Genomic DNA, 23,634 nt, shown 5'->3' with positions numbered 1-23,634 from the left:
CCCAACCACACAACCACACACACACACACACACACAACCACACACACACACAACCACACAACCCTACCAACACACACAACCACACACACAACCACACACAACCACACACACACAACCCCACACACAACCACAAATGCAACAACACACACACAACCACACACACACACACACCCAACCACACACACACACACACACACACACACACACACACACACACAACCACACACACACACACACAACCACACACACAACCACAACCACACACAAAACCAACCACACACACACACACAATCACACACAACCACACACACATAAGCACACACAACCACACACACAACCACACACACACGCACCACACACACATAAACACACACAACACACACACGCATAACCACACACACAACCCCACACACTCACACACACAACACATACACACAACCACACACAACCACACACACACACCACACACACACAACCACACACACACAACCACACACACAACCACAACCACACACACAACCAGAACCACACAACCAACCAACCACACAACCACACACACAACCACACCCAACAACACCCACACCCATACAGAACCACACACACACACAACCACACCCACACAACCACACACACAAAGGGAGGAAACAACTGCAGCAGGACCTTCAGCTCGATCAGGACAGCAGAACCACCAGAAAGGAACCCCTCGGCACGACCTGGGTAGCAAGAAGTTGTCACTGGAGACATCGTGATCCTATGAACAATAGTGTCATCAATGATCTAATCCAAACTGTAAACTGTGACAAATAACATCCCTATATATTGCAGTACCACAAAAACAGCAAAAAGCATTGGCATAGCCAATAGGTCTCGCCTTTGGGACCTTATAAGTGTTTTACCATGCAACAGTTGTTGTTCCACCAAGGATATTGTGCTGCATAACTAAATACTTATAAGGTCCCAAAAGCGAGACCTATTGGCTATGCCAATGCTTGTATATCTCCCACGTAACCCACAAAGAGTTGGTCGTCCACCGGAAACTCTTTTGTGCGGTCAAGTTAGAATGACAATGCTCTTTTTGGGTTCAGATAATGGAGACACTCCTCTTTCTTAGAGAGATGCAGGGGAGCAAAAAAGGTGGGCAATGTGATTGATTGGCCCAGATGAAATGGGGTGACCACTTTAGGCAAGAATGAAGCATGGGTGCAAAGCACCACCTTATCCATGGAAGTCATCAAGTAGGGAGTCTTGCTCGACAAAGCCTGAAACTCACTCAACCTCCAGGCAGATGTTATTTCCACCAGAAAGTCTGTCTTGATGGTAAGCAGCCAGAGGGGACAATTATTTAGGGGCTCAAAATGAGCACCCATCAGAAATGTGAGCACGAAATTAGGGTCCCACTGCAGCATAACAAAGGGCATAGGTGGAAACATATGAACAAACTATTTTAAGAAACTATTTACAAAAGGGGACTTGAATAAAGAGGGTTTGTCTGGCAGCCGCAAGAAAGCAGACAGAAGAGAAAGATAACACTTGAGAGTACCCAAGGCAGAGACCTGAAGGGCAAGGGTAAGAAGAAAAAGAAGAATAGTAGATAGAGAAGCCGAAAGAGAGTCAATATTTTACATATTTTGCCAGCGGCAGGTGTATACTGTCTTAGTGGAGGGGACGCTTGGTCACCAAAATAACATTACAAACTTCAGGAGGAAGGTGAAAAGCTATCAACTGTTGACGTGCAATCTCTACACATGGAGACGGAGAGTTGAAAGTTTTGGGTGAGGACCCTTCCCTGCTGCTGCGACAGAAGATCCACCCGAAGGGGCAGCCTGATCAGAGGATCAATGCTCATTCGAAGAAACTCTGGATACCAGACTCTCCATGCCCAGTCCGAAGCCACAAGAATGACTTGGGCCCAGTCGTTCTTGATCTTCTTCGGAACTCTGGGCAGAAGTGGTGTTGGCTGATAGGCGTACGGAAGGCTTGAGCGCCACTCTTGATGAAAAGCGTTGCTGAGCGATAGCCGCCTTGGAATCTCCAACGTGCAATACTGGTGACACTGCGTGTTCTCTTCGGAGATGAACAGATCCAACCAAGGCTCTTCCCACTGGTGAAAGAGACCTTGCGCCACATCCGACAGGAGACACAATTTGTGATCTGCTAGGCATCGACAGCTGAGTTTGTCCACCCTGGCATTCAGAGAATCTGCCAGGTGTTGAACCACTAGGGTTATGCCCTGCTGTTCCAGCCATGCCCAGAGATGCAGGGCCTCTTGACAAAGGGTCCACAACTTCACTCCATCCTGCTTGTTGCAGTACCACATGGCGTGGTGTTGTACATGAACATTTGCCCTAGCCTTTCCTTGAAAGAGGGAAGAAATGCTAAATTGTTAAATTGTTAAATTGTAAAATGCTTTCAATGCTGTCCGGATTGCTTGAATCGCCAAGAAGTTGATGTGGAGCCCAGATTCTGCCTAAGACCAGTGTCCCCTGATCTCCACCTCTCCCAGATGGTCGCCCCATCCCAGGAGTGACACATCTGTCACTAATGAGAGATCTGGTTAGGGAAGGGAGAGGGGTCTGTCTCTAAGCCAATCGCAGTTCATCAACTATCACTGCAGGTCTTTTGCAGTTCGATCTGAGATATGAACCATGTCAGAGAGATTCCCCTGATGCTGCGCCCACTGGAACTTTAGGTCCCACTGCAGAGCCCGCATACGCCATCTGGTGTGATTTCCAACAGGATGCAAGAAGCCATGAGACCCAGCAGCCTCAGAGTCAGTCTCACCGAAATTCAGGACAGAGGCTGAAACATCGGTATCATAGCCTGAATATTCCTGGACTCGCTGCTCGGGAGGATAAGCCCAAAACTGCACTGTGTCCAGAACAGCTCTGATGAAAGGGAGCATATGAGAAGGAGTCAGGGGTGACTTTAGCACGTTTATAGAGAACCCCAGCGAATGCAGGCTGTCCTTCATAGTCTGGAGGTGGGAGACGACAGCCTGAGGCAAAGGCACCGTCAACAGCCAGTCATGGAAGTAGGGAAAGACTGATACCCGTAACCTGCTCAGATGAGCTGCGACCACCGCCATCACCTTGGTGAACACCCGAGGGGCGCTAGTAAGGCCAAAGGGGAGCACAGTGAACTGAAAGTACTTGTGGCCTGCCTTGAACCGCAGGTAACACCTGTGAGCAGGCAGAATGGGGGGGTGAAAATGCGCATCCTGCTAGTCCAACGGTACCAGCCAGTCTTCTCACTCTAAGGCAGACAAGACCTGAACCAATGTGAGCATATTCAGTTTCTCCTTTTTGAAGAAGAGATTGACGGTCTGAAGGTCTGAAATTGGCCACAACCTTTCGGGTTTTTTTTAAATCAGAAAGTAGCTGGAGTAGCAAATACTGCCTACTTCTAAAATTGGAACTCTTTCTATAGGTTCCTTGGCTAAGAGAGCTGTAACTTCTTGGAGTAATGTTAAATGATCTTTCATCAGCTGTTCTTGAATTGGTAGAATAAGAGGAGGACTAGAAAGAAAAGGAAGAGAATAGCCCTCCTAAATGATCTGCAAAACCCATATGTCCAATGTTAAGGACCTCCAGGGGAGGAGATGATGATGAATTCACCCTCCTACTGGAGTGAAATGGTCTTGCAGACTCAAACTAGGAGTGCTTGGAGGATACAGCTGTTGAGGGCTGGGTGGTAGATGACTTCTGGCCGAGGTCGAATAAACCGCATCCACGTCCAAGCACAATTTGGGAAGTAGGCACAGGACAGTAGCTCGGATATGGCTAACATGGTTGAATGCCCCTTCCTGTGCAACAAAAGGTGTGAAAGCTAGACTTACTATGAGGTGTGACTGAGAGGCCCAAGGCCGTAGCATGAGAATCCTCGAAGAGCTCTGTAGGAAAGTAGGTTCTGCTTTTATGGTCACCCCCACTTTTTTGCAGGTGTCATTATGTTTTTCTGAGTATTCTGACTAATCAGGACCCCAGTCTCTGTGCTTCGTCCCTAAATTGCACATGGTGAGTACTTAGGTACACACCAAATTGGCTACTGACGGACCCTTGTATGTCCCTAGTATATGGTACTCAGGTACCCAGGACATAGGTTCACCAGGGGTCCCCCATGGGCTGTAGAATGTATTATGCCACCCATGGGTGACCCCTCAAATTGTGACTACAGGCCTGCCATTCCAGCCTGTGTAAGTTGATGCTAGCACCACTTTTGACAGATTTACATTTTCTTATATCTGAGGTCACTGCACTTAAAAACTATAAGTCACCCCTAAGGCAGGTCTTTCAATCCTGAAGGCAGGGTACTCGTTTATAAGTGTGAGGGTGACCCTGCATGAGCAGGACACCCCTTTAATCCACAGAGTCCATTCTCCCGGGTTGTAAGTGCATCATCCATTACAATATATACAGTGGCCATGTGTCATTACGCGATGGCTAACTCCATACTGGCTGTAACGAACCCTGTCGTGTTTGGTATCAAACATGTTGGAATCATACCTCCAACATCATAAACGGTGTTGGAGGTATGATTCCATGCACTTTAAAGCTCCTCCGGGAGACCCTCAGTGCTCCTGATACCAGTCTTCTAGACCCGGACAGCAAACTATGGCTGCTGCCAACCAGAGACATGATTCTGCCCTCCTGCTGCTGAGTCAAGCTCATACAGGGGAAGGCAGGACACTAGGTTTCCTGTAACAGGGAGATGTGACCACCTCCCAGTCAGGACTTAGTGTATTGGTACAGGGTGGGGGCGCTTGCCAGCGCCACTAGACTGCTTTGAAGGGCACATTTGTTGTCCTCCTTGCATATTCCAGTTGGAACCAGTTCAGGGAGCCGCTGGCTTCCTCTCTGGTGCGAAACTGGACAAAGGACATGGGAGTATCCTCCTCACTTTCCAGACCCTCCTGTGGGAGGGCCAGCTGAATCCTCCCAAACCTTTCCTTAGGGTACTTAAGGGCTTACCTGTGGGTGGTTCCTTAGATTTGTCGTGGGACAAGATTCAGATCTGAAACCACTTCATCTTCAACTGTCAGGCAACTTTGTACTTCGCTGAACTTCACTTTGGGAACCGAGACTGCAACTCGGAAGACTCCTGCTGCTCCTGGTCTTGTCTTCCTGCCAGCTTTCTGTGTCGTCTGTGCCTGTGTTCCATACAGGTTCTTCTACAGGCTCGTGGACGTCCAAGACAACCGAAGGAATCTCCCTTGAAGTGAAGGAGTCACTTCCCTGCATCTGCAGGCACCACAACAAAGCTGACTGGTCTGCTGTTCCTGAGCTCCTACGGACTCTAAAAGGATCAGCAACACAGGTGGTGGTTCTGCAACTCCCTCGAGACCTGCATTGTCTTCACAGCAAGTTTGAAGCCAGTATCCCTCATCTGAACCGCTGGAGCAGTACCCCTGTGTACCATGTTGACTTGCCGTTGCAAGGCTTGTTGACTCTCATCACCAGAGATCTTTGGACTCGAAGAAGCTCAAGCCTCAAGAATCTCCCGCAAACAAGATATTTGCCTACACCGCATCCTCTACACCTTGGGCCTTCATCATTTGGTGAGCTGCTCAAGGTCCCCTTGCAAATGCTGTGCCTTCAGCCTGTAGGTCCTCTTGAGGGTCTTCTTTGGCTCCAGTGGGCTCCTCTGCTTGCTCGGGCCTGCTCAGACTTACCTGCTTGTGGTGAATCACTTGGACCGTGCTGGTCTCGGCACCGCACCACACCTTTTTCTCATACTACGTTGGTTGCTGTTTCCAAATCTTGTTGGTGCTTCCGATGGACACCAACCCCCTGGCTCTTGACATCCGACATGGGACAGCACGTAAACAGCTACTGGTCTTCCACAGCGTCGCCTGGTATGCACAGCTGCAACTTCAAGGGCACCGTCAACTCTCACTGCACCTCCATTATTGGTGGGCATTTGTCTTCCGTGCCTCCTGGTCACTCCTGAGTGGCATAGACTCTGTCGCCTCTGCTTGTAGGTAGCTCTCATCTTGAATCCACCAGACTCTTTCTCCTTCTTTGCCAGCGGCATCTTCATCGAAGTCCTCCATTGTGGTCTACCGCGGTTTCTGACGTCACTTCGCACCTATGCACATAGCTTCACTGGTGTAGGTATCCTGATTCCCGGGGTAACCACGGGTGGGGTGACTCTCCAAACTTCCATCTTCCACTGGGTTTCTTCAGGGTCCTCTGGGAAGGGACCTTCTTGTTAAAAACTGCAACCGTTGAATTGAGCATGCAGTCATGTTCCCACTCTGCACACGGCCTCCGTGGGGTTCCTGAGTGCTTACCTTGGGTGGTTCCACGGGTCCCCGGCTCTTCTATGTCTTCTGGGTCCAGTCTCGACTTGGGTCGTGGTTCGCATCCCACTATTTTAGTATACGGTTTGGTCTTCCCCTGGAGACAACAGTGTATTTGTGCTACTTACGTGTTCTATTATCAAAGTATTGTGTGTATTGTGGTTATATCTCCGGGAAGGAGATATTGCAATGTATTACTGAGTATTTTTAATAAATACATATCTTTCTAACTATACTGTGTAGTTCTTTTTCACTTAACTTACACTATAAGATTAAGTACTGGTAAAACAAGCTGCTTTACATCCCTCTGGACTAAGCCTGAAGGCTGCTCTCCACAGCTACCTCTTAGAGAGCTTTCTAAGGTTGTACAAGACCACTAAAATCACCATAAGGGTTGTCTGGATTAATGCAGGGTGCTACACTTACATAAGGGAGCACCATATACTAAGTCAGCTTCCTACAAGCTCCAATGCCAAGTCTGCTTTCTCTCCAAAAAGACGAGTTCCGTCAAAGGGCCTGTCCATGAGCTTGGCCTGGACATCACTCGGGAAGCCAGATGTTCTAAGCCAGGCATAGCGCCACAAGGCCACCATCAACGAAATCGCTCTGCCCAGCGAGTAAGTCGTGTCTAAACCACACCTAATAGTACATTTACTGCATCTCTCCCATCCTTCACTTCCTGGGAGAGTACGGTCCGGGCCTCCTCTGGAACCTGTGGCAGCATTTGCGCAACCATCTACCAAAGGGTGTGGGGGAAATGGCCCAATAAGCATGCGGTATTCACCGACCGCAATGTATTGGATTCCCTATCTGGAGGAGTGGAACGGAATGAGCCATGTGATGTCAAAGCCTCAACCACCAAGCTCTCAGTGGTGAGGTGTTGGCTGAGGTAACTTGGGTCGCCCAGTGACGGTTAATGGTGGCATGCAATTGTCTTATTCGCTTGAGCTGTTGTGCTAGGCTTGGACCACATGCCTAGAAGGACATCTGTTAGTGCTTCATTAAAGGGCAATAGGGGTTCGGAGGTAGACACCCTAGGCTGAAGCACCTCAGTCAAGAGATTAGTCCTGACCTGCACAGAGGGCAGCTCCAGTCCAAGGACCTCTGCCGCCCTCTTTACCTCCATGGCATAAGAAGCTTCCTCCTCCGTAGCCACACTAGGTGCATATCAGTATCTGGGGATGTGTCCAGTCTATAGGCTTCCCCAAGATCCTCATAGATAGTCCATGTGCTCAACAGGAGCATCCAGATGATGTTCTAGAGTGTCAACAGACCCCTCCCAATCCACACCCATGCCTGAAACGACCTCAAAATGCATAGGCAATGTCATAGAACCCCTGGGCTCCGTCGGCCCCACAGTCAGCATTGAGCGACGCCCATCAGACTCAGTCATCAGGTATAAGGATGGGGATGGTGCCACAGATGGACACCAGAGGCACCGAATTCGGGTCCGATGCCGGGGAAGGTCACATTGGCCTGTGACCTGTGTGGACCCAGATCCATGAGACCCCGCTGGCACCAGGGCAGGAGCCGAAGGTATTGAACCTGATGGAGCGCCTTCCGACCCTGCGGTCCCGAAGACTCACCAGAAGGGTCGGCCTGATCAAATACGTGGCTCATGGCCTCATAAAATTTGCGCTGGGGTCTCTCCGGCTCCTGGAAATGGGGGCGGCGCAAAGTCAAACCTGGCTCCAGCTCCACAGAAGGGTGCCTAGAGTGTTGGTGTTCCTTCCCTCTCTCATCGATGGATGACAAACGAGATGAAGACAAAAACCGCGTGGACCTCTTCTTCTCCTTGTGCCTCTTCCTATAGTGTCCTGATGATCTCAAGTGAGAGGAAGAGGACCTGGGACTACTGGAGCGATCCTGTGACCTCCTCTTCTTCAATCGGGATTTCGCTAGCTGATGCCGACTGTTGGGCCTCAAGGAGTTTCATTGACCAATCCTGCAAGGCCTTCGGAGCCATGGCTGACAGTCCGAGCATGACTTCGTATCATGTTCGCGCTCGAGGCACCATAGTCATACGAGGTGGAGGTTGGTTACCGACATGGTGCAGTGACAGGTGCCACATGGTTTAAGCCCTGTCCGTCTAAAGGACATGACCTCGACACACAGAAAAAATTACTTTATAAAAAGTTTTAAAAAACTATCAAAAAAGACAGTGGGGTAGCTCTAATCTGGACCAGCGCTTAACTGGCACAGAAAGAAAAGGACTGATGTCCGCGTGCCTGGGTGGCGCCTATATAGATCACAGCAATGTCATAACCGACGCTAACAACGTCATGCAGAGCCGAACGGAGCCACCGGACGCTCAGGAGTACTGCTCACTCAAACGTTTTCGTATCCAGCCTGATGCCTGAGAAATTCAAAGGCAAGGAATCTACAGCTAGAAGTCTCGATCAGATATTTGAGGTCATAAACAATGGATTGCACAGGTGTAAGTTATAGTTAGCAAAAAGAACAATTGATGGACAGAATGCAGAACAATGTCATACATTCACCCCAGTACAGAGATCTGGGCCTAAATCCATTGTTTTTTTGCTCAACAGGCCATTCCAGTTGGAACCCAGCCATATGCAAATCAGTCTTGACCCTGCGTCCAATGGGAACAGCCCAGCTCGAACTGCCAGGCCAGGTCCTCCCTGGACTGGAAACATGCATCCCAGGACCAGTTTTGGGCTTTCAGCCCTCATCAGCCAGGATAGCTTGACTCTAGTGGCATGGAGAGCACGGGACCCACGTCTGGGCATACCAGTCCCACTCGGGGTGACAAATGCAAAAAGAACAACTGATGGACAGAATGCGGAACAATGTCATACATTCACCCCAGTACAGAGATCTGAGCCTATATCCATCTTTATTTGCTCACCATGCCATTCCAGTTTGGACCCAGCCATATGCAAATCAGTTTTGACCCTGCGTCCATCTCCTTGTGTTTGCTTTATTCGCCCTAAGTTGGCAGGGTATGCCCAGACGTGGGTCCCTTGCTCACTATGCCACTGGATTCAAGCTAGCCTGGCTGATGAAGGGTGTTACCCAGAAACCGGTCCCAGGATGCTAGTTTCTGTGTCAGGGAAGACCTAGCTTGGCATTTCTGGCTGGACTGTTCCCATGAGGCACAGGGTCAAGACTGATTTGCATATAGCTGGGTCTGAACTGAGGTGGCGAAGTGAGCTAAAGAATGATGATGGATTCAACCCAGATCTGTGACTGGGGGTGAGTATCTGAAAAGTTTCAGCACTCCGTCCATCATCTCCTTGTGTTTGCTTTAGTCACCGTAAGTTCTAGTTAGCTCAGGTAAATATAACTGCTGAATTTCATTGGTTTTGTACCAGTGAAATCTGAGTGTAACTGTAACGTCCCCATAATCTTTGGTTTCTTCCGTGAATTTCTAAAGTTTTTTAATTTTATTTCCTGTGTAACTGACATTTCAAATTGGATGAGTGCAAATTTGCTGAAACTAAATGGAAGTAAAATAGAGCTCCTCTGCTGCTAACCATTGTAAGGTTCCGGTGCCTCTGCCCCCAATCTTTGACCTCTCCCCACGGGGACTCTGCTCGGTTCTTTAGAGAACGTTCAGGATCTGGGCGTTATTCTAGACGATCATCTTTCTTTTGAAAAGCACGTCATTGGAGTAGCAGGGGTTTGCTTTGCTCTTCATCGGAGTCTTAGAAAGCTTTTACCAGTGCTACCTGTCCAAGCCAAATCTTTAATTGCCAGGCTAATAGCACTTAGCACACTCGATTACTGTAATGCCCTCCTCCTGGGAGCCCCTAACTATCTGATTAAGAAACTGCACAGAGTTCAGGTTGGTACAACCAAACTGACTCTTAAAAGATTGCTTAGATCCTCCGCCTCCAGTATCCTCAGGGACTGTCATTGGTTACCCATCAAACAGAGCATCCTCTTCAGCTCGCTCTGTGGTATATTTAAAGCCCTTCAGAATAAGGGCCCAAAGCCACTGCAGACCAGACGAGGGAATGCACCCCAGGAAGAAAGCTCCGTTCAGCCAGAGCAAACCTTGCCCAATAGCACAGATTCTGCAGGGTGCGTCAAGGGAGATGAGCCTTCTCAATCAAAAATGCTGCTCATGTCTGAAATAAGCTCCCGCCTCACCTAAGATCTTAGGCTGACCTTCTTATGTTTAGGAAAAACCTGCTGCCCTTATCCTTGTAGTTTTATCAGCAGTATTTGATACTATCTCTTGCAGCATAACGATAATAAAGATTGCATGAGACATGTACGTCTGCAAAAGCCCATAGATGGGTCCAAACATTTTTCCCACATAGTCCGTTTTTCTTCCTTCGTTCAAATCTAACTCTGTGGCTTTATCCTGTGGCATTCCCTGAGGCTCTCCCTCACCCCAACACTATTTACATGACTTCCCTGGCTGTGAAACTGTAACATACCCAGATGACATCCAATTGATAATTTCCATTGCAGATAATAAAGAAATAAAGAGGTGGAAATGTGTTGATTGTCTAAATAATGTGGCCATCTGGATGAAGAATAACTCTCAAGCTAAATAGAGACAAGAATGAGATCATCCTTTTCGGCAAAGCCAATTCTATTTGGTCCAGCAACTGGTGGCCTAACAATATAGGTCCTGCCTTCTGTCCTAAAGAGCTGCCAGGAACTTGGCCTTTATTACTGATAACACTCTTTCTCTGAAAGACAAAACATGTTTTGTTTGCAGTACGTGTTTTGGGATCCTACAAATGCTGAACAAAATATTTTTCTGGCTTCTGCTCAACATTTGGAAAACTATTATCCAGGCTCTGAATACAAGCCGCCTTTGATTGTTGCAATGCCCTTTATGTGGACATGTCTGTTTACTTGTTTACAAGTATACAGGCTATCCAAAACCGGGCTGCCCGCATGATTTACAACCTCCTTTTGAGAAATACATCATGTCCTACTTTAAGGTTACTTCAGTGGCTGGCAGTGTGTACGTGGGCTATTTTTAAATTGCTGTGCCACATACATATGTCCCTATACTCCTCAGAGCCCACTCAGTACCAAAGTAAACTTTCCTTCTATAGATCTACTAGGGTCCTAAGATCTGCTAGCTACGCTCATTTGTAGACTAGCTGCAGTCGCCAGGCCTTGATGGGAGGCCACGCTTTTACTTAGCTGTTATCCCATCACTAGAACTCTGTTTCAGACAACAGCAGAGTAACTAACAACCATCTTTCCTATATTAAAGAAGCTTCTGAATACTTGAATGTTTTAATCTTTCAATTACTGTTCCCCTTACTGTATTCTTACTGCGGGGTGAGTTTGGCACACTGGAAGATCAATTAACATGACCTATATACTTACACAATATGTTTACAAATTTTTTTTTTTACCTGTGTAGTAAAGTCCTGCGTTGTAAGGTACATAAAATAGCCTTTGTGGTACTTGCCTTCATGACCAAGACTGTGTGGTAAATGTGCTGTGAGGTAATGGATGGGTGGTAAAGGAAGCCTACTATTGGCCACTGGTGATAATATGGAAATGTTAAGAATGCTTTGGATGTATTAAAATAGGGAAGTAACTATCCTGCAGAATTTTCAATTACAATTAATCCCTATCAGTAATAGCCCATCCTGATCCTCAGAAATGCTCCTGAGGTACAAAGGCTGATTATCACCAGCTCTCACATAAAAGCTGATCTTATCAATGCTTATTTGGCTCATGAACATTTTTTGAAAACTTAATGTTCTGCCTACCAAAAAACTGTCCCATAGTAGGGCTAATTGAAACTTGATTCAGTGATAACTCAGTTCCCATACTCGATGACATAATCCCTGAAGGGCATAAATCACAGGAACAGAGAATCAAGTAGGTGGAGTGGTCCTAATTCATTGTACTGATCTGTGCTGCCCAGAATAATGACTTCATCTTTACAAGCTTTGAAAACTTGATATTTCATCAACCCCATTAGCTTTCCCACGATAACGATTATCTTACAATCCCGGGGCACTACAGCATGCCATCCATAGTCAAATTCCTGAACTGACACTTCAACTGCAAACTTTAACCAAGAAAATGCAGCCTTTGGGTTTCTTCATGGAGAGTGGTCGAAGGCACACACTTTGGACATATCTATAAAACCACCTGCTTAGTAAGGTCACTCATTTCTTTGTGGTTACCTATGAAATCTGCTATATCATCCGCACCTGTACAAAAATCTGGCTACCATACAGGTCTGCAGTCAGATACTACAGACACCGCTCATAAAACAAATCAGGAGCAGCGTGGAAGAATTGAAATTGCGGGACATGTGACCATGGAAGGAACAGAATAGATGGCGGTATCTGATTCTGACACAGTTTGGTAGCATGAGACAGGCCACTTGCCATGTCTAACAAGTTGGTGGTTACTGCTCTCTTGGGCTCGGAGCGTGGGTTGCATGGCCGGTAGTCATCCATCTGGACACATCCACCGCTCTTGGCGTGGGAGTGGGTTGAATGTTGTGCCCTTCCATAGCCCCCTTCATAGCCACTGTTGCCTCCCCTGAGGTGATGCTACAAATAACGTGCCGGCATGAGTAGGACCAAGTAGACATGCAGAGGGTGAGATGGCTGATGCACATGCAAATGGACAAACAGCCCAAGCGCCAGGTGGTCTACCACACTTGAACACAGGCAGTAGGCACTGGGGGACATATTTATCAAACTTTCATGCAGCAAAGGGAAAGGGCAGGAATGTGCAGTATGAACAAAAGTTACTTACCTGTAAACTGTGGTTCTCCAGTATTGGTGTCTTTCATAGATTCACATGCTTGAATATTCCCCGTCGTCGAAGTGGGAGTCCCACGGTACATAACATAGCAATGTAGTAATAACATAAGCCTAATAGGCATAAAAGAAAGTAAAAACCATAGAGTTTTTATGGATAGACAACTTGTCACATCTATAACATATTACTGTCATTATGTTTTAGTCCAAAATCCAGCCAATCAGGCGTCCGCACCCTCTAGAACCCTCTCCCCAGAGGCTCAGGCCCTCAGATAGTCATAGCACAAGTGTGATATAAGAGTCAAATACATGATGGGAGCCTCTGAGGGGAGGTGGGTGGGTCGCATGTGAATCTATGAAAGACACCAATACTGGAGGACCACAGTTTACAGGTAAGTAACTTTTGTTCTTCTCCAGTATTGGGGTGTCTTTCATAGATTCACATGCTTGAATAAGAGTAGTGAGCAGTGATATCAGAATAATACAAGGTACATAAGAATCAAAGCAATAGCAATACCCAGTGCAAAAGACTATAGGCATATACAATATAATATATACATAAATACATAATAAATGTACCTTGTATACAGGAGGAGGGAAGCATCAGAGGCCCACCTTATTTAAAAAAGATTACGAAGGACTGCCTGTCCCACAGCCATGTCCGTGTTGTCTGCAGCATCCAGACAGTAGTGTCTCGTAAAGGTGTGTCTGCTGGACCATGTTGCAGCTCTGCAGATGTATTGAAGAGGCACCCCAGCAAATAGCGCAGTAGAAGAAGAAACCTTCCTGGTGGAATGCGCTAGAACGTTTGATGTAAGTGGTTTTCCCGCTTGTTGATGGCAAAAAGCAATAGTAGAAGATATCCAGCGTGCTATGGTTTGTTTGGTGACCGGATGACCCTTTCGCATCCGTCCGTAAGCTACAAAGAGTTGGTCATTCCTACGAAAAGTATCTGTTCTCTGAAGGTAAAATTTGAGACATCTCTTGACATCCAAAGAATGAAGCGTTTTCTCCGTGGGAGTTTGAGGATTTGGAATTTTTTTTTTTAAAACAACCGGCTCATTGAGGTGGAAATCCGATGGCACCTTGGGGATAAAGGCCGGATTGGTGCGGAGCAGGACAGAGTCTTTAGTAAATTGAAGAAAAGGTGGTTTAGTAGTAAACGTCTGCAAGTCACTAACCCGGCGGGAGGAAGTAAGAGCCAGGAGTAGAGAAGCCTTCCAAGTAACATATTTGAGACTGACCTTATGGATTGGCTCAAATGGTGGTTTCATGAGCTGTGCCAATTCAATGTTTAGATGCCAAGGTGGAGGTGGCCGACGTATCGGAGGAAACATTTGAAAAAGAACCTTGAAAAATTGTTGAATTACTCTTGACGAGTAAAGTGAGTTAGAGCCATCTTTTCGGAATCGTGAGATTCCTGCTAGGAAAAACTTAAGGGTAGAGTATGAGAGGCCTGATTTCACTAGGTGCAAAAAGAAAGGCAAAAGTTGTTCTGTCTTGGAATATATAGGATGTACTTGAGCTTCATTGCACCATGGACAGAATCTTTTCCATTTGAGTTTATATGTTTTCACCGTTGAAGGTGCTCTAGCCTTAGCCAAGACTTCTCTGCAATCTAAAGGAATGTCCAAATTTACAAATTCATAGTGCTCAGGTTCCAAGCCGCTAAACGTAGAGATGCAGGATCGGGATAACAAATTTGGCGGTGTTCCATGGTCAAAAGATTTGGAAGAGGGAGAAGAATGATCGGGTCGCACTGAGACAGGAGCAGTGGTTCCGTGAACCAGATTTGTCGAGGCCACCGGGGAACATCAGAATAATGTGACAGGGTCCTTTCCTCATTTTCTGCAGAACCTTGGGGACTAGAGGTATTGGTGGAAAAGCGTAAGCATATATTTTTGACCAGTTCATCAAAAGGCATTCCCGCATAGCCTTGGTTGGGGAAGCCAACTTGCGTAGAACAGGCATTTGCGGTTCAGATATGTTGCGAACAGATCCAGATTTGGGGGACCCCATAGTTAAAAAATGTGATCCAGAGTGGGTTGGTGTAATTCTCATTCGTGATTGGTCGTGGTCGATCTGCTTAGGGAATCCGCAAGATTGTTCGACGCTCCCGGAACATGAACTGCTGTGAGGACGATGTGATGTTGAATCGCCCAATTCCAAATTTGTTGAGCCTGAAGGGACAACAAGATGGACCTTGTGCCTCCCTGTTTGTTGATGTAGTGCATGCACATTGTGTTGTCTGTACGGATCAACACCGTGCTTCCTTGAATGATGGTTCAGAAAGCTTTCAGAGCCAGAAAAAAGGCCAGTAACTCTAAAAGGTTGATGTGTCTTGTCTTTTGTTTTTCGGACCACTTGCCTTTCACAGTCAGTCCTTGTAAGTGGGCGCCCCAACCCTTGAGAGATGCATCGGTCGTGAGGGTGAATAGTGGATGTCCGTCACAAACAGACGTCCTGAGGAGATATTTTCTTCGTGAGTCCACCATAAAAGAGCTCTTTTTAGTCGATGTGTGACTCTGACTAAGTCATTGAAAGTTCCTGAGACTTGAGCCCATTGTTTGTCCAATTCCTCCTGGACAGGTCTCATTTGAAAGATTTCAACTGTCGGACAGAAACGAACTCTTTTAGATGGATAGAAGTTGCCAGATTGCGAAGACGTTGACGTCTTTTGTCCGACACAAAAGCTTTCCCTTGCCTGATATCTAGAATGGCTCCCAAGAACAGTCTGTTTTGAGCCGGGAGAAACTGAGATTTTCCCATGTTTAATGTGAGACTCAGAGATTGGAAGAGGGACCTGCATAAAAGAGTTTGTTTGGATGCCAGTTCGAATGACTTTGCCTTCAGTAGGCAGTCGTCTACGTATGGAAAGATTTGCACTCCTTGTAGACGAAGGTAAGCTGACACCGGTGCAAGGACCTTTGTAAAAACTCATGGAGCGGAACGAAGGCTGAATGGCAGGACCTTGAATTGGAAATCCTTTCCGGCCACTCTGAATCTGAGAAATCTTCTGTGCCTCGGCAGTATGGGAAGATGAAAATAAGCATCTTGAAGATCTAAAGTTGTCATAAGCTCTCTTTGGGATAGAAAAGGGAGTACTTCTTGAAGGGACAACATGCGAAAGGTTTGTGTCTTGATGTATTTGTTCAGAGCACGTAGATCCAAAATGGGACGCCATTCTCACGACTTTTTCTGTATGAGGAAGAACCTTGAATAGAACCCCTTGCCCTTGTGTAGTTTTGGCACCACTTCGATCACGCCCTTTCTTAATAAAATTTTCAGCTGATTCAAGAGTTCTTTTAGGTGTGCAGGGGGGTGACCTCTCGTGGAGTATTGGGAGGAATCTTTACGAATTCCAATGCGTGTCCCCTGCGCACAATATCTAGAACCCATTGATCAGTAATAATTTGTGACCATTTGGAGTAGAAGTGGGAGATTCGACCTCCAAGTTTTGAAAAAGCGGGAGGATTTTGCGACGGTGTGTGGTGAGTAATCCTTTCCTCTATAAGAGGATGTTCCTCTGTATTGCCTGTGGGTGGAAGAATGCTGTTGCCTATATGACTGTTGATTCTGGGAGGAGTAGCGGTTTTGACTTTGTCTGTACTGATTCAAATTTCCTCGAAAGGAAGAAGAGGAACCACGACCTCTTGCGCCTCGAAAAGGTTGGCTTTTGAATTGCAAAGACCCAAGAGCACGAGCAGTGTCAGTGTCCTTTTTAATTGTTTGAACGGCATCGTCTATATGCTGGCCAAACAATGATTCACCGTCGTAAGGCATGTCCAGTATTTTTGTCTGTACCTCCTGACGGAAAGACGTGGCCCGTAACCAGCCCTGACGCCTGAGGACTGCTGCACCAGCCAAAAGACGGAAGCCAGTAGAGGATACATCAATAGCGCAATCGATAATTTCCGAGGAAATTCTTTCCCCCTCTTGGAGAATTTTTAATGCTTCTGGCCTAGATGTTTCAGGCATAAGGTCAATAAGAGATGAAATGTCTGACCACATTTGACGGCCCAGGATCGCTAAAGAATTGGCCGCACTTACTGTAGTCGCGGCCATAGTTGAAAATGTCTTTCCTATACCATCCAGGGGTCAACCTTCTCGATCTGGTGGTGCAGACAAAGGAGACGATGGGTTTCTGGATCGACGCTGAGCTGCCTGAGTAATGATGGAATCAGGCTTTGTTTGCGAAATTAGACAAGCAGGAGAATTTGGAGGGGCTTTGTATTTTTTATCTATCCTAGGAAGGATAGCTGGAATGGAGTTAGGAGTTTGCATCAGCTTGAGGCCTTCTTGCCAGATAAAATCGATAATTGGAATGCAACGAACCTGTTTTTGAGGATGATCCTTAAAATCATATAGGAAACAATCTTCCTCCCTGGTGGTCATAGGAAGGTGGAATCTTTTAGCTGCTCTTTCCATAAGCAAATGAAAACCACCAATGTCGACAAGTGGAGAATCCAAAGGAGCTGGATCAGCAGGAGATGGCGTTTGTATTTGATAGTTGTCCCATTCAGAAAGAAGGGAACCATCATCCAGCTCACCTTCTTCTTTGTCACCGTCATCATCCTGCTCGTAGACAACGTCTTCCTCTATGATTTGAGGAACTGCAAGATGTTGAACTCTTGTCGCCGACGTAGGTGTGACCACTGTTTACTTATTTGAAAAAGGCTGTGGAGGTATCTGCACCGTTGGAAAAGTCTGCACAGAACGTAAAAAACGGCGGTTGCAATCATCCAACATATATTGAAGGTTGGAAATAAGACTTAACGGCAGTTGTGCCATAGGAAGTTCTGGAGCCGGGTGTGTGTCACAAGTAGAGAAATCGTCCTCTTGTAAGTCGTCAAGATCATCATCATCAGATTCCTGACACTTAAGTAGAAGTTCAGATGGACTGCGAGCAGCCCGAGATCTATCATCCTCGGATTCCTCATCGTCAGATGAAAAAAGCACCTCCGGAGGCTGAGAAGGAGCTTTAATTGGCATTAGGGTATCCAAAGAGGAATGTCGTCGTTGAAGCAAAGAGCTTGAAGCCCTTAGTGGTATCAGATCTTGAGATGGAGTCGTAGCCGTTGTTGCTGACGATGAAAATCGTCGTTGAGCCACCGTCGATGACGAAGCCACCGTCGACGACGAAGCCACCGTCGACGACGAAGCCACCGTCGACAACGAGGCCACCGTCGATGACGAGATCACTGTCGACGACTAAGCCACCGTCGACGACGAAGCCACCGTCGACGACGTATGCTTTTTTCTATGTTTGCTTGCCGTCGTCGACGAAGTTAAGGCACTGTAGACTAAATGGGTCTCACCTTAACAGATACCAACATCGACGGTGAAGACCCCGATGACAGGATCATAGCCGGCTTCATAGACATAGAGGTCGAAGTCGTCGACGTAGATGCGACGACGGCAACTCTCGTCGACGGACAAAGCGTTGATGAGCTCGTAGAAGAGAGAGGCAGTTTCTGAGGTAAAAACTGCGCAGATGGAGTCTTTGACGCCTGAGAATCAGATCTTGGGGGCGTAAAGGATTCAGATAGACTCCTGGGGGGGAAATCACCCCTTTTGAAGTTGAAGGTTGGGTAGTGGGCTTATCAACATGATGTTTCTTCACCACTTTAGGTCTTGGAGAAACCTTCTGAGAGTCACTTGTTCTCTTCAAGGAGGGAGCAGTTTTGATTGAAGACACACTCTCCACATCTGAAAGAGGATTTTCTGAAGTCTTCAACTTCTGTAGACACAGAAAGAGACGCCCTTCTCTGTCCTTTAAAGTTTTCTGAGAAAAGGTTTTACAAAATGTACAATCCTTTACCTGATGTTCAGGATATAAGCAATAAATACATTTCTTGTGAGGGTCTTCAGAATGAAGCCTCAGTTTACCACAACTTCCACAAGGTCTGAAGAGGGTTTTCTTGGATGTAGACATCATAGAGGTAATCTTCTGAGGAGATATGAGAAGAAAAACTGAGCAAGCTCAGGGAGACTCCCTTCACACGACGTGCGGTAGCAAATCTGAGGGCCTGAGCCTCTGGGGAGAGGGTTCTAGAGGGTGCAAACGCCTGATTGGCTGGATTTTGGACTAAAACATAATGACAGTAATATGTTATAGATGTGACAAGTTGTCTATCCATAAAAACTCTATGGTTTTTACTTTCTTTTATGCCTATTAGGCTTATGTTATTACTACATTGCTATGTTATGTACCGTGGGAATCCCACTTTGACGACGGGGAATATTCAAGCATGTGAATCTATGAAAGACACCCCAATACTGGAGAATTAACATTATACAGCACATTGATGTCCTTGCCTTGTGCTGGGGCCCTTTTGGGTGCCTAGAGCCAAAGCAAGTACCCTTGCTCTGTGGTGTAAGGTTGCCTGCGTTGTAGGCAAGGTTTCTTTTGTGCAGGAAGGGGCACCCTCCTGCACAAAAACAATCCTCAGAGGCATTTCCTCTTTCTAAGTGTGCTGGAGAAGGCAGCACACTTAGAAAGACGACCCAAAGAGGAGAAATAAAGAAATTTCTCCTTGTTGCGCCTCCTCTTGTGAGGTGCAGCATATTGATGAATTGCCAGGTTTACCAGTGTTGGTAATCTGGGAATGCGCCAGAATCCATGGGTGGATGCGTGGCAACACCCATGCTCAACCCATGGAACACCTCAATGGGGCAGAGTAATGCAACGCAGCGATTTGCGCTGCGTTGCGTTACTCCAGATTTACCAAGCCATACTTGGCCACGCAAGGTGGCCTTGTGTGGCTTGATAAATCTCACCTTAGTGTTATGTCACCCTTGTGCCCCCCCCCAGCGTGAAATAAGGACAACGCAGCACATTGAAAAATAAACCCCTGAATGCACCCACAAGGCACTAATACCTTGATAACTCTCTAAACTTAGAAAGAGACATATGACAGTGTCCGTGTGATTGCCGCCATTGGGGTTGTTAATGATATTTATGACACTACAACCACCTAACTCCCTTTTGGAACGTAGGGCTCAAGACGAGATTAGGAACATGTGCCTTACACATCTCGTCTGCTGCTTGAATGGACTGCCCTGCAGTGGCGGCTCCTCTGCTAAAGAGGAGGAGCGTCACCCCACTGCCAGGAGCAGCTAGGAAAGGAAAAAATTTAATGATAATAACCCAATGTTCTCATTTTATTTTTCACTACTTCTGAGGCAGTGCGTGAGGGGGCAGGGCGGAGCTGCAGGGGAGGAGTGGTAGAACACTCCTGTGGCAGTGTGCAGTGACTGTTTGGTTGGCACTCTCGGGCTACCCAAAACAGTCATGCGCACTCCCCTGTTCTCCATGCAGGCTGCATTACAGCCGGCATGGAGAACATGCTCACCTCTCCAGCCGCTGGCTGAGCGCCGTGTCAAGGCGTTCAGACCAATCACAATGCTCCTTTGGAGCATTGTGACTGGCTTAGGGGTGGGAGCCTGGCTACCTGCTTCCTGTTCCGACCTGCAGTCGGACACAGGCAAGCAGGAGAGAAGACACGGGACCCGGCAGCGGTGGCACAGCATTTTCTTTTTTAAAGCAGCCCGCACCCACCCTGCCCTCTCACGAGCCGTGCCAGCCGTCCCTGCTGCCTTGTACACGTCAGTAGGGAGGAAATATTGTAAGAATCTCTTAGTTTTTGCCCCACATCTGGGCCAGGACCTTGGGAGATAAACATATGAGAAAAGGCCTGCATTGCAGCTCCCTGCCTCCTCCACCAATTAACAAGTAAGCCAACGTGATCAGTTAATGTGGATATACTGGAGCTGGGACTACTCATGCGCCTCTGGAAATAAGGGTGTTGTGGGTTCCATAATTTGCACAACCAATACCAGCCCCAACAGGCTCTCTTTATGGGCTTAGATGCCCACCCACAGATGTTATGTGCTGTAGTGAATGAGGTTGCAGTTGCGATTGCCACTATCCCATGCTTTCTTTTTTGAGTCATTTATTTACTTTTCCAAATTGCTGAACTTTAAACTTTGAAATAATGTACTACGATCATAGCTACAATTATGAAGACATTGAAAAAGAAATATCAACTGACATCATAACAGCAAACTATTTTCCATGTATAATGTCTACAGCAACAGTTACTAACTATAACAACAATGAGCAGGGAACCATCATTCAACACTTTTTGACCTTACCAAATGTTGTCCTAGCTCAATCTCTGTATGAACAGACATAATAATTGTTTCCTTTACCTACACATCTCTCCATTGTTCCACAAGATTACAGTATTACCAAACTCATGACATAATCATGTCATCTCATATTTTCTTGGTTTGTAAGTGGTCTAGCACACATTTACTAGCCAAGCAAAGATTCTGAAGATGGTTGCAAATTAAAGGCTTTTATATATCTGATCAATATTATGCTGTGCACAGTGGTGACAGATTACAATTAATCTGTTCTGGCATGAGAAGACAATACATACCCTCTGTGCAGAATTATGTAATACTTGAAGCGTTTCATGCTTCTTTTTTGCACCATTCATAACAACTTGGCAATAGTCGATTTTGGAGCAGATGATAATTCTAGTATTATAAGTGAGGTTCTGAAAGAAAGGTGTGTGGTCTACGTACAATGTGTATTAATGACGTACCTTGAATATGCATCATTCCAATATTCCCCGAGTTCAAAGTGCCAGTGGTGCTATTATCATCGTTGCTCCATTGACTGGGAACTTTGAAAGTGCTTTTACAAACTTCAAATGCACAACACTGATAGGCATATACCATTTCTATTAACCTACATAAAAAAATGCAAGAATGTAATCTAGCGATATAGCATTAGATATTAGATATGTTCTTTTTAAATAGATATTATAAAGTGCAAAACTTAGTCATGCAAGAAATTACTCTATGAGAATTTGTTTGAATATAACAAGCAAATCAAGGAGCATTGTGGCCAAAACTGAAATTCATGGCCCTAATCTGGGCCTTTAGCTATTAACTAACAGCTATGCAAGTCCTCTGCTAGAAAATGGCCTAAAATAATTATACATAAAAAATCCAGACAAATGGGGTAAAATAATTATACATAAAACATCCAGACAAGATTTTCATTCTACCGCAGGTCGTCATCCATTTCAAATGATGCAATCTGGTAATTTGAGTGCGCACATTTGAGTCCACAATACCTAGGAAATCTTCAGGTGCACCCTTAATTTTTCACCACAATTGCTCCACTGAGTATACATGTACAATTTCTCTTGGGAGGCAACAGAAACGTTTGACAGAATTGCTCTTCTTAAGAAAACATCAGTGACAATGCAATTGTGAGCCCCAAAACTCAAAATAGAAGAAACATGACTTAGTAGCAAGAAAAGGACAAGCACTCAGCAAATGCCTCACCCCTGACTATGCTATTTCTCATCCACTCCATCGTTGATTATCTTTTCAAAATTGTGAAGAAAAATATTATTCAAACAACATTGGTTTCTTCTTCAGGTGATTCCCAGAAATCTTTTAAGATTGTTGTTGGAGTGTCCTCTGCTGTGAATCTATATGATAAATTATCAATTTGGTCACTCTCACACCAGCAATGTCTAGAGTAAACACTGAATCAGAACATTCTAACCTGTAGAACAAACAAAATTTGTTATCAAAGTCTTGGCCTTAAATTTTTGTGTTACTGATACTCCACAAACTTCATCCTTAATGTTCGTAAACTTATTTACTCCTGGTGTTCATTATTTGCTTTTGATCCAGTCCTATTTACTTGATATTTTTCAAGCTATATCACCATTAGTTTCCTTTTAAAATCAATCTGATCATGCTTGTTTCCGGTCCAGGGAGGACCTGGCTTGGCAGTTCGGGCTGGACTGTTCCCATGAGGCACAGGGTCAAGACTTATTTGCATATGGCCAGGTCTAAACTGGGGTGGCATGGTGAGCAAAAGAGTGAAGGATTTAACCCAGATCTCTTGACTGGGGGTGAATGCTTTGATTTGTTCTGCATTCCGTCAATCAATTGTGTGTCTTTTGTATCATCTTTTGTTGTGGCATCAAGGCAGCAATGTTTAGTAAACGTGTGCCTGTTACTCCATGTAACAGCCCTGCAAATGTTGGGTAGGGATACCACGGCAAACAGGGCAGTAAATGTGGCTGCACTCTTTATGGAGTGTGCTCAAACTTTTCCACTCAAAGGATGTCGAGAATTTATATGACAGAAAACAATAGCCGGTGATATCCAACGGACTATACTTTTTCTTAACAGCGCATGCCCCTTTCTCTGAGGTGTTAATGCTATAAAAAGTAGATCAGATTTTCTAAATGTTCTATATATAACCTTAGGCATCTTCTGAAATCTAAGGTATGAAGTGGTCTTATTTCTGCGCTGGTTTTAAGAATTATCAGTTCGTTGAGGTGAAATTCCAAAGGGACCTAAGGAATGAAATGTAGATTAGTTCTCAAAAAGGACCTTGTAGTCCTAGAATTGCATGTAAGGCTCTTTCACCGATTCTTCTTACCGAAGTGAGCCCAACAGAAGGCTATTTTCCAGAAAAGATGTTATAGTTCCACCCAGAGGCTTCTCATTAGTTGTGGTAAAAATGTATTTAACTATCAAGTGATGAGTGGTTTTCTAATCAGAAGGAAA

At 45.9% G+C, this 23,634-nt stretch overlaps 1 protein-coding gene across 1 annotated transcript in view; it reads right to left on the bottom strand.

The window, feature by feature from the left end:
- The window catches only part of LGR5 (leucine rich repeat containing G protein-coupled receptor 5), an 829,784-nt gene that overhangs the window by 78,356 nt on the left and 727,794 nt on the right, over window positions 1–23,634 (bottom strand). The window contains exon 16 of the mRNA XM_085652528.1: window positions 21,639–21,784. Within this exon, the coding sequence (XP_085508654.1) occupies window positions 21,639–21,784 (146 nt within the window). The remainder of the gene's footprint in view (window positions 1–21,638; window positions 21,785–23,634) is intronic.

The sequence above is a fragment of the Triturus cristatus genome, chromosome 4_1 (genome assembly GCF_964204655.1).
Source record: "Triturus cristatus chromosome 4_1, aTriCri1.1, whole genome shotgun sequence".
Lineage (NCBI taxonomy): Eukaryota > Metazoa > Chordata > Amphibia > Caudata > Salamandridae > Triturus > Triturus cristatus.
This window is presented reverse-complemented; position numbering and strand designations above follow the sequence as displayed.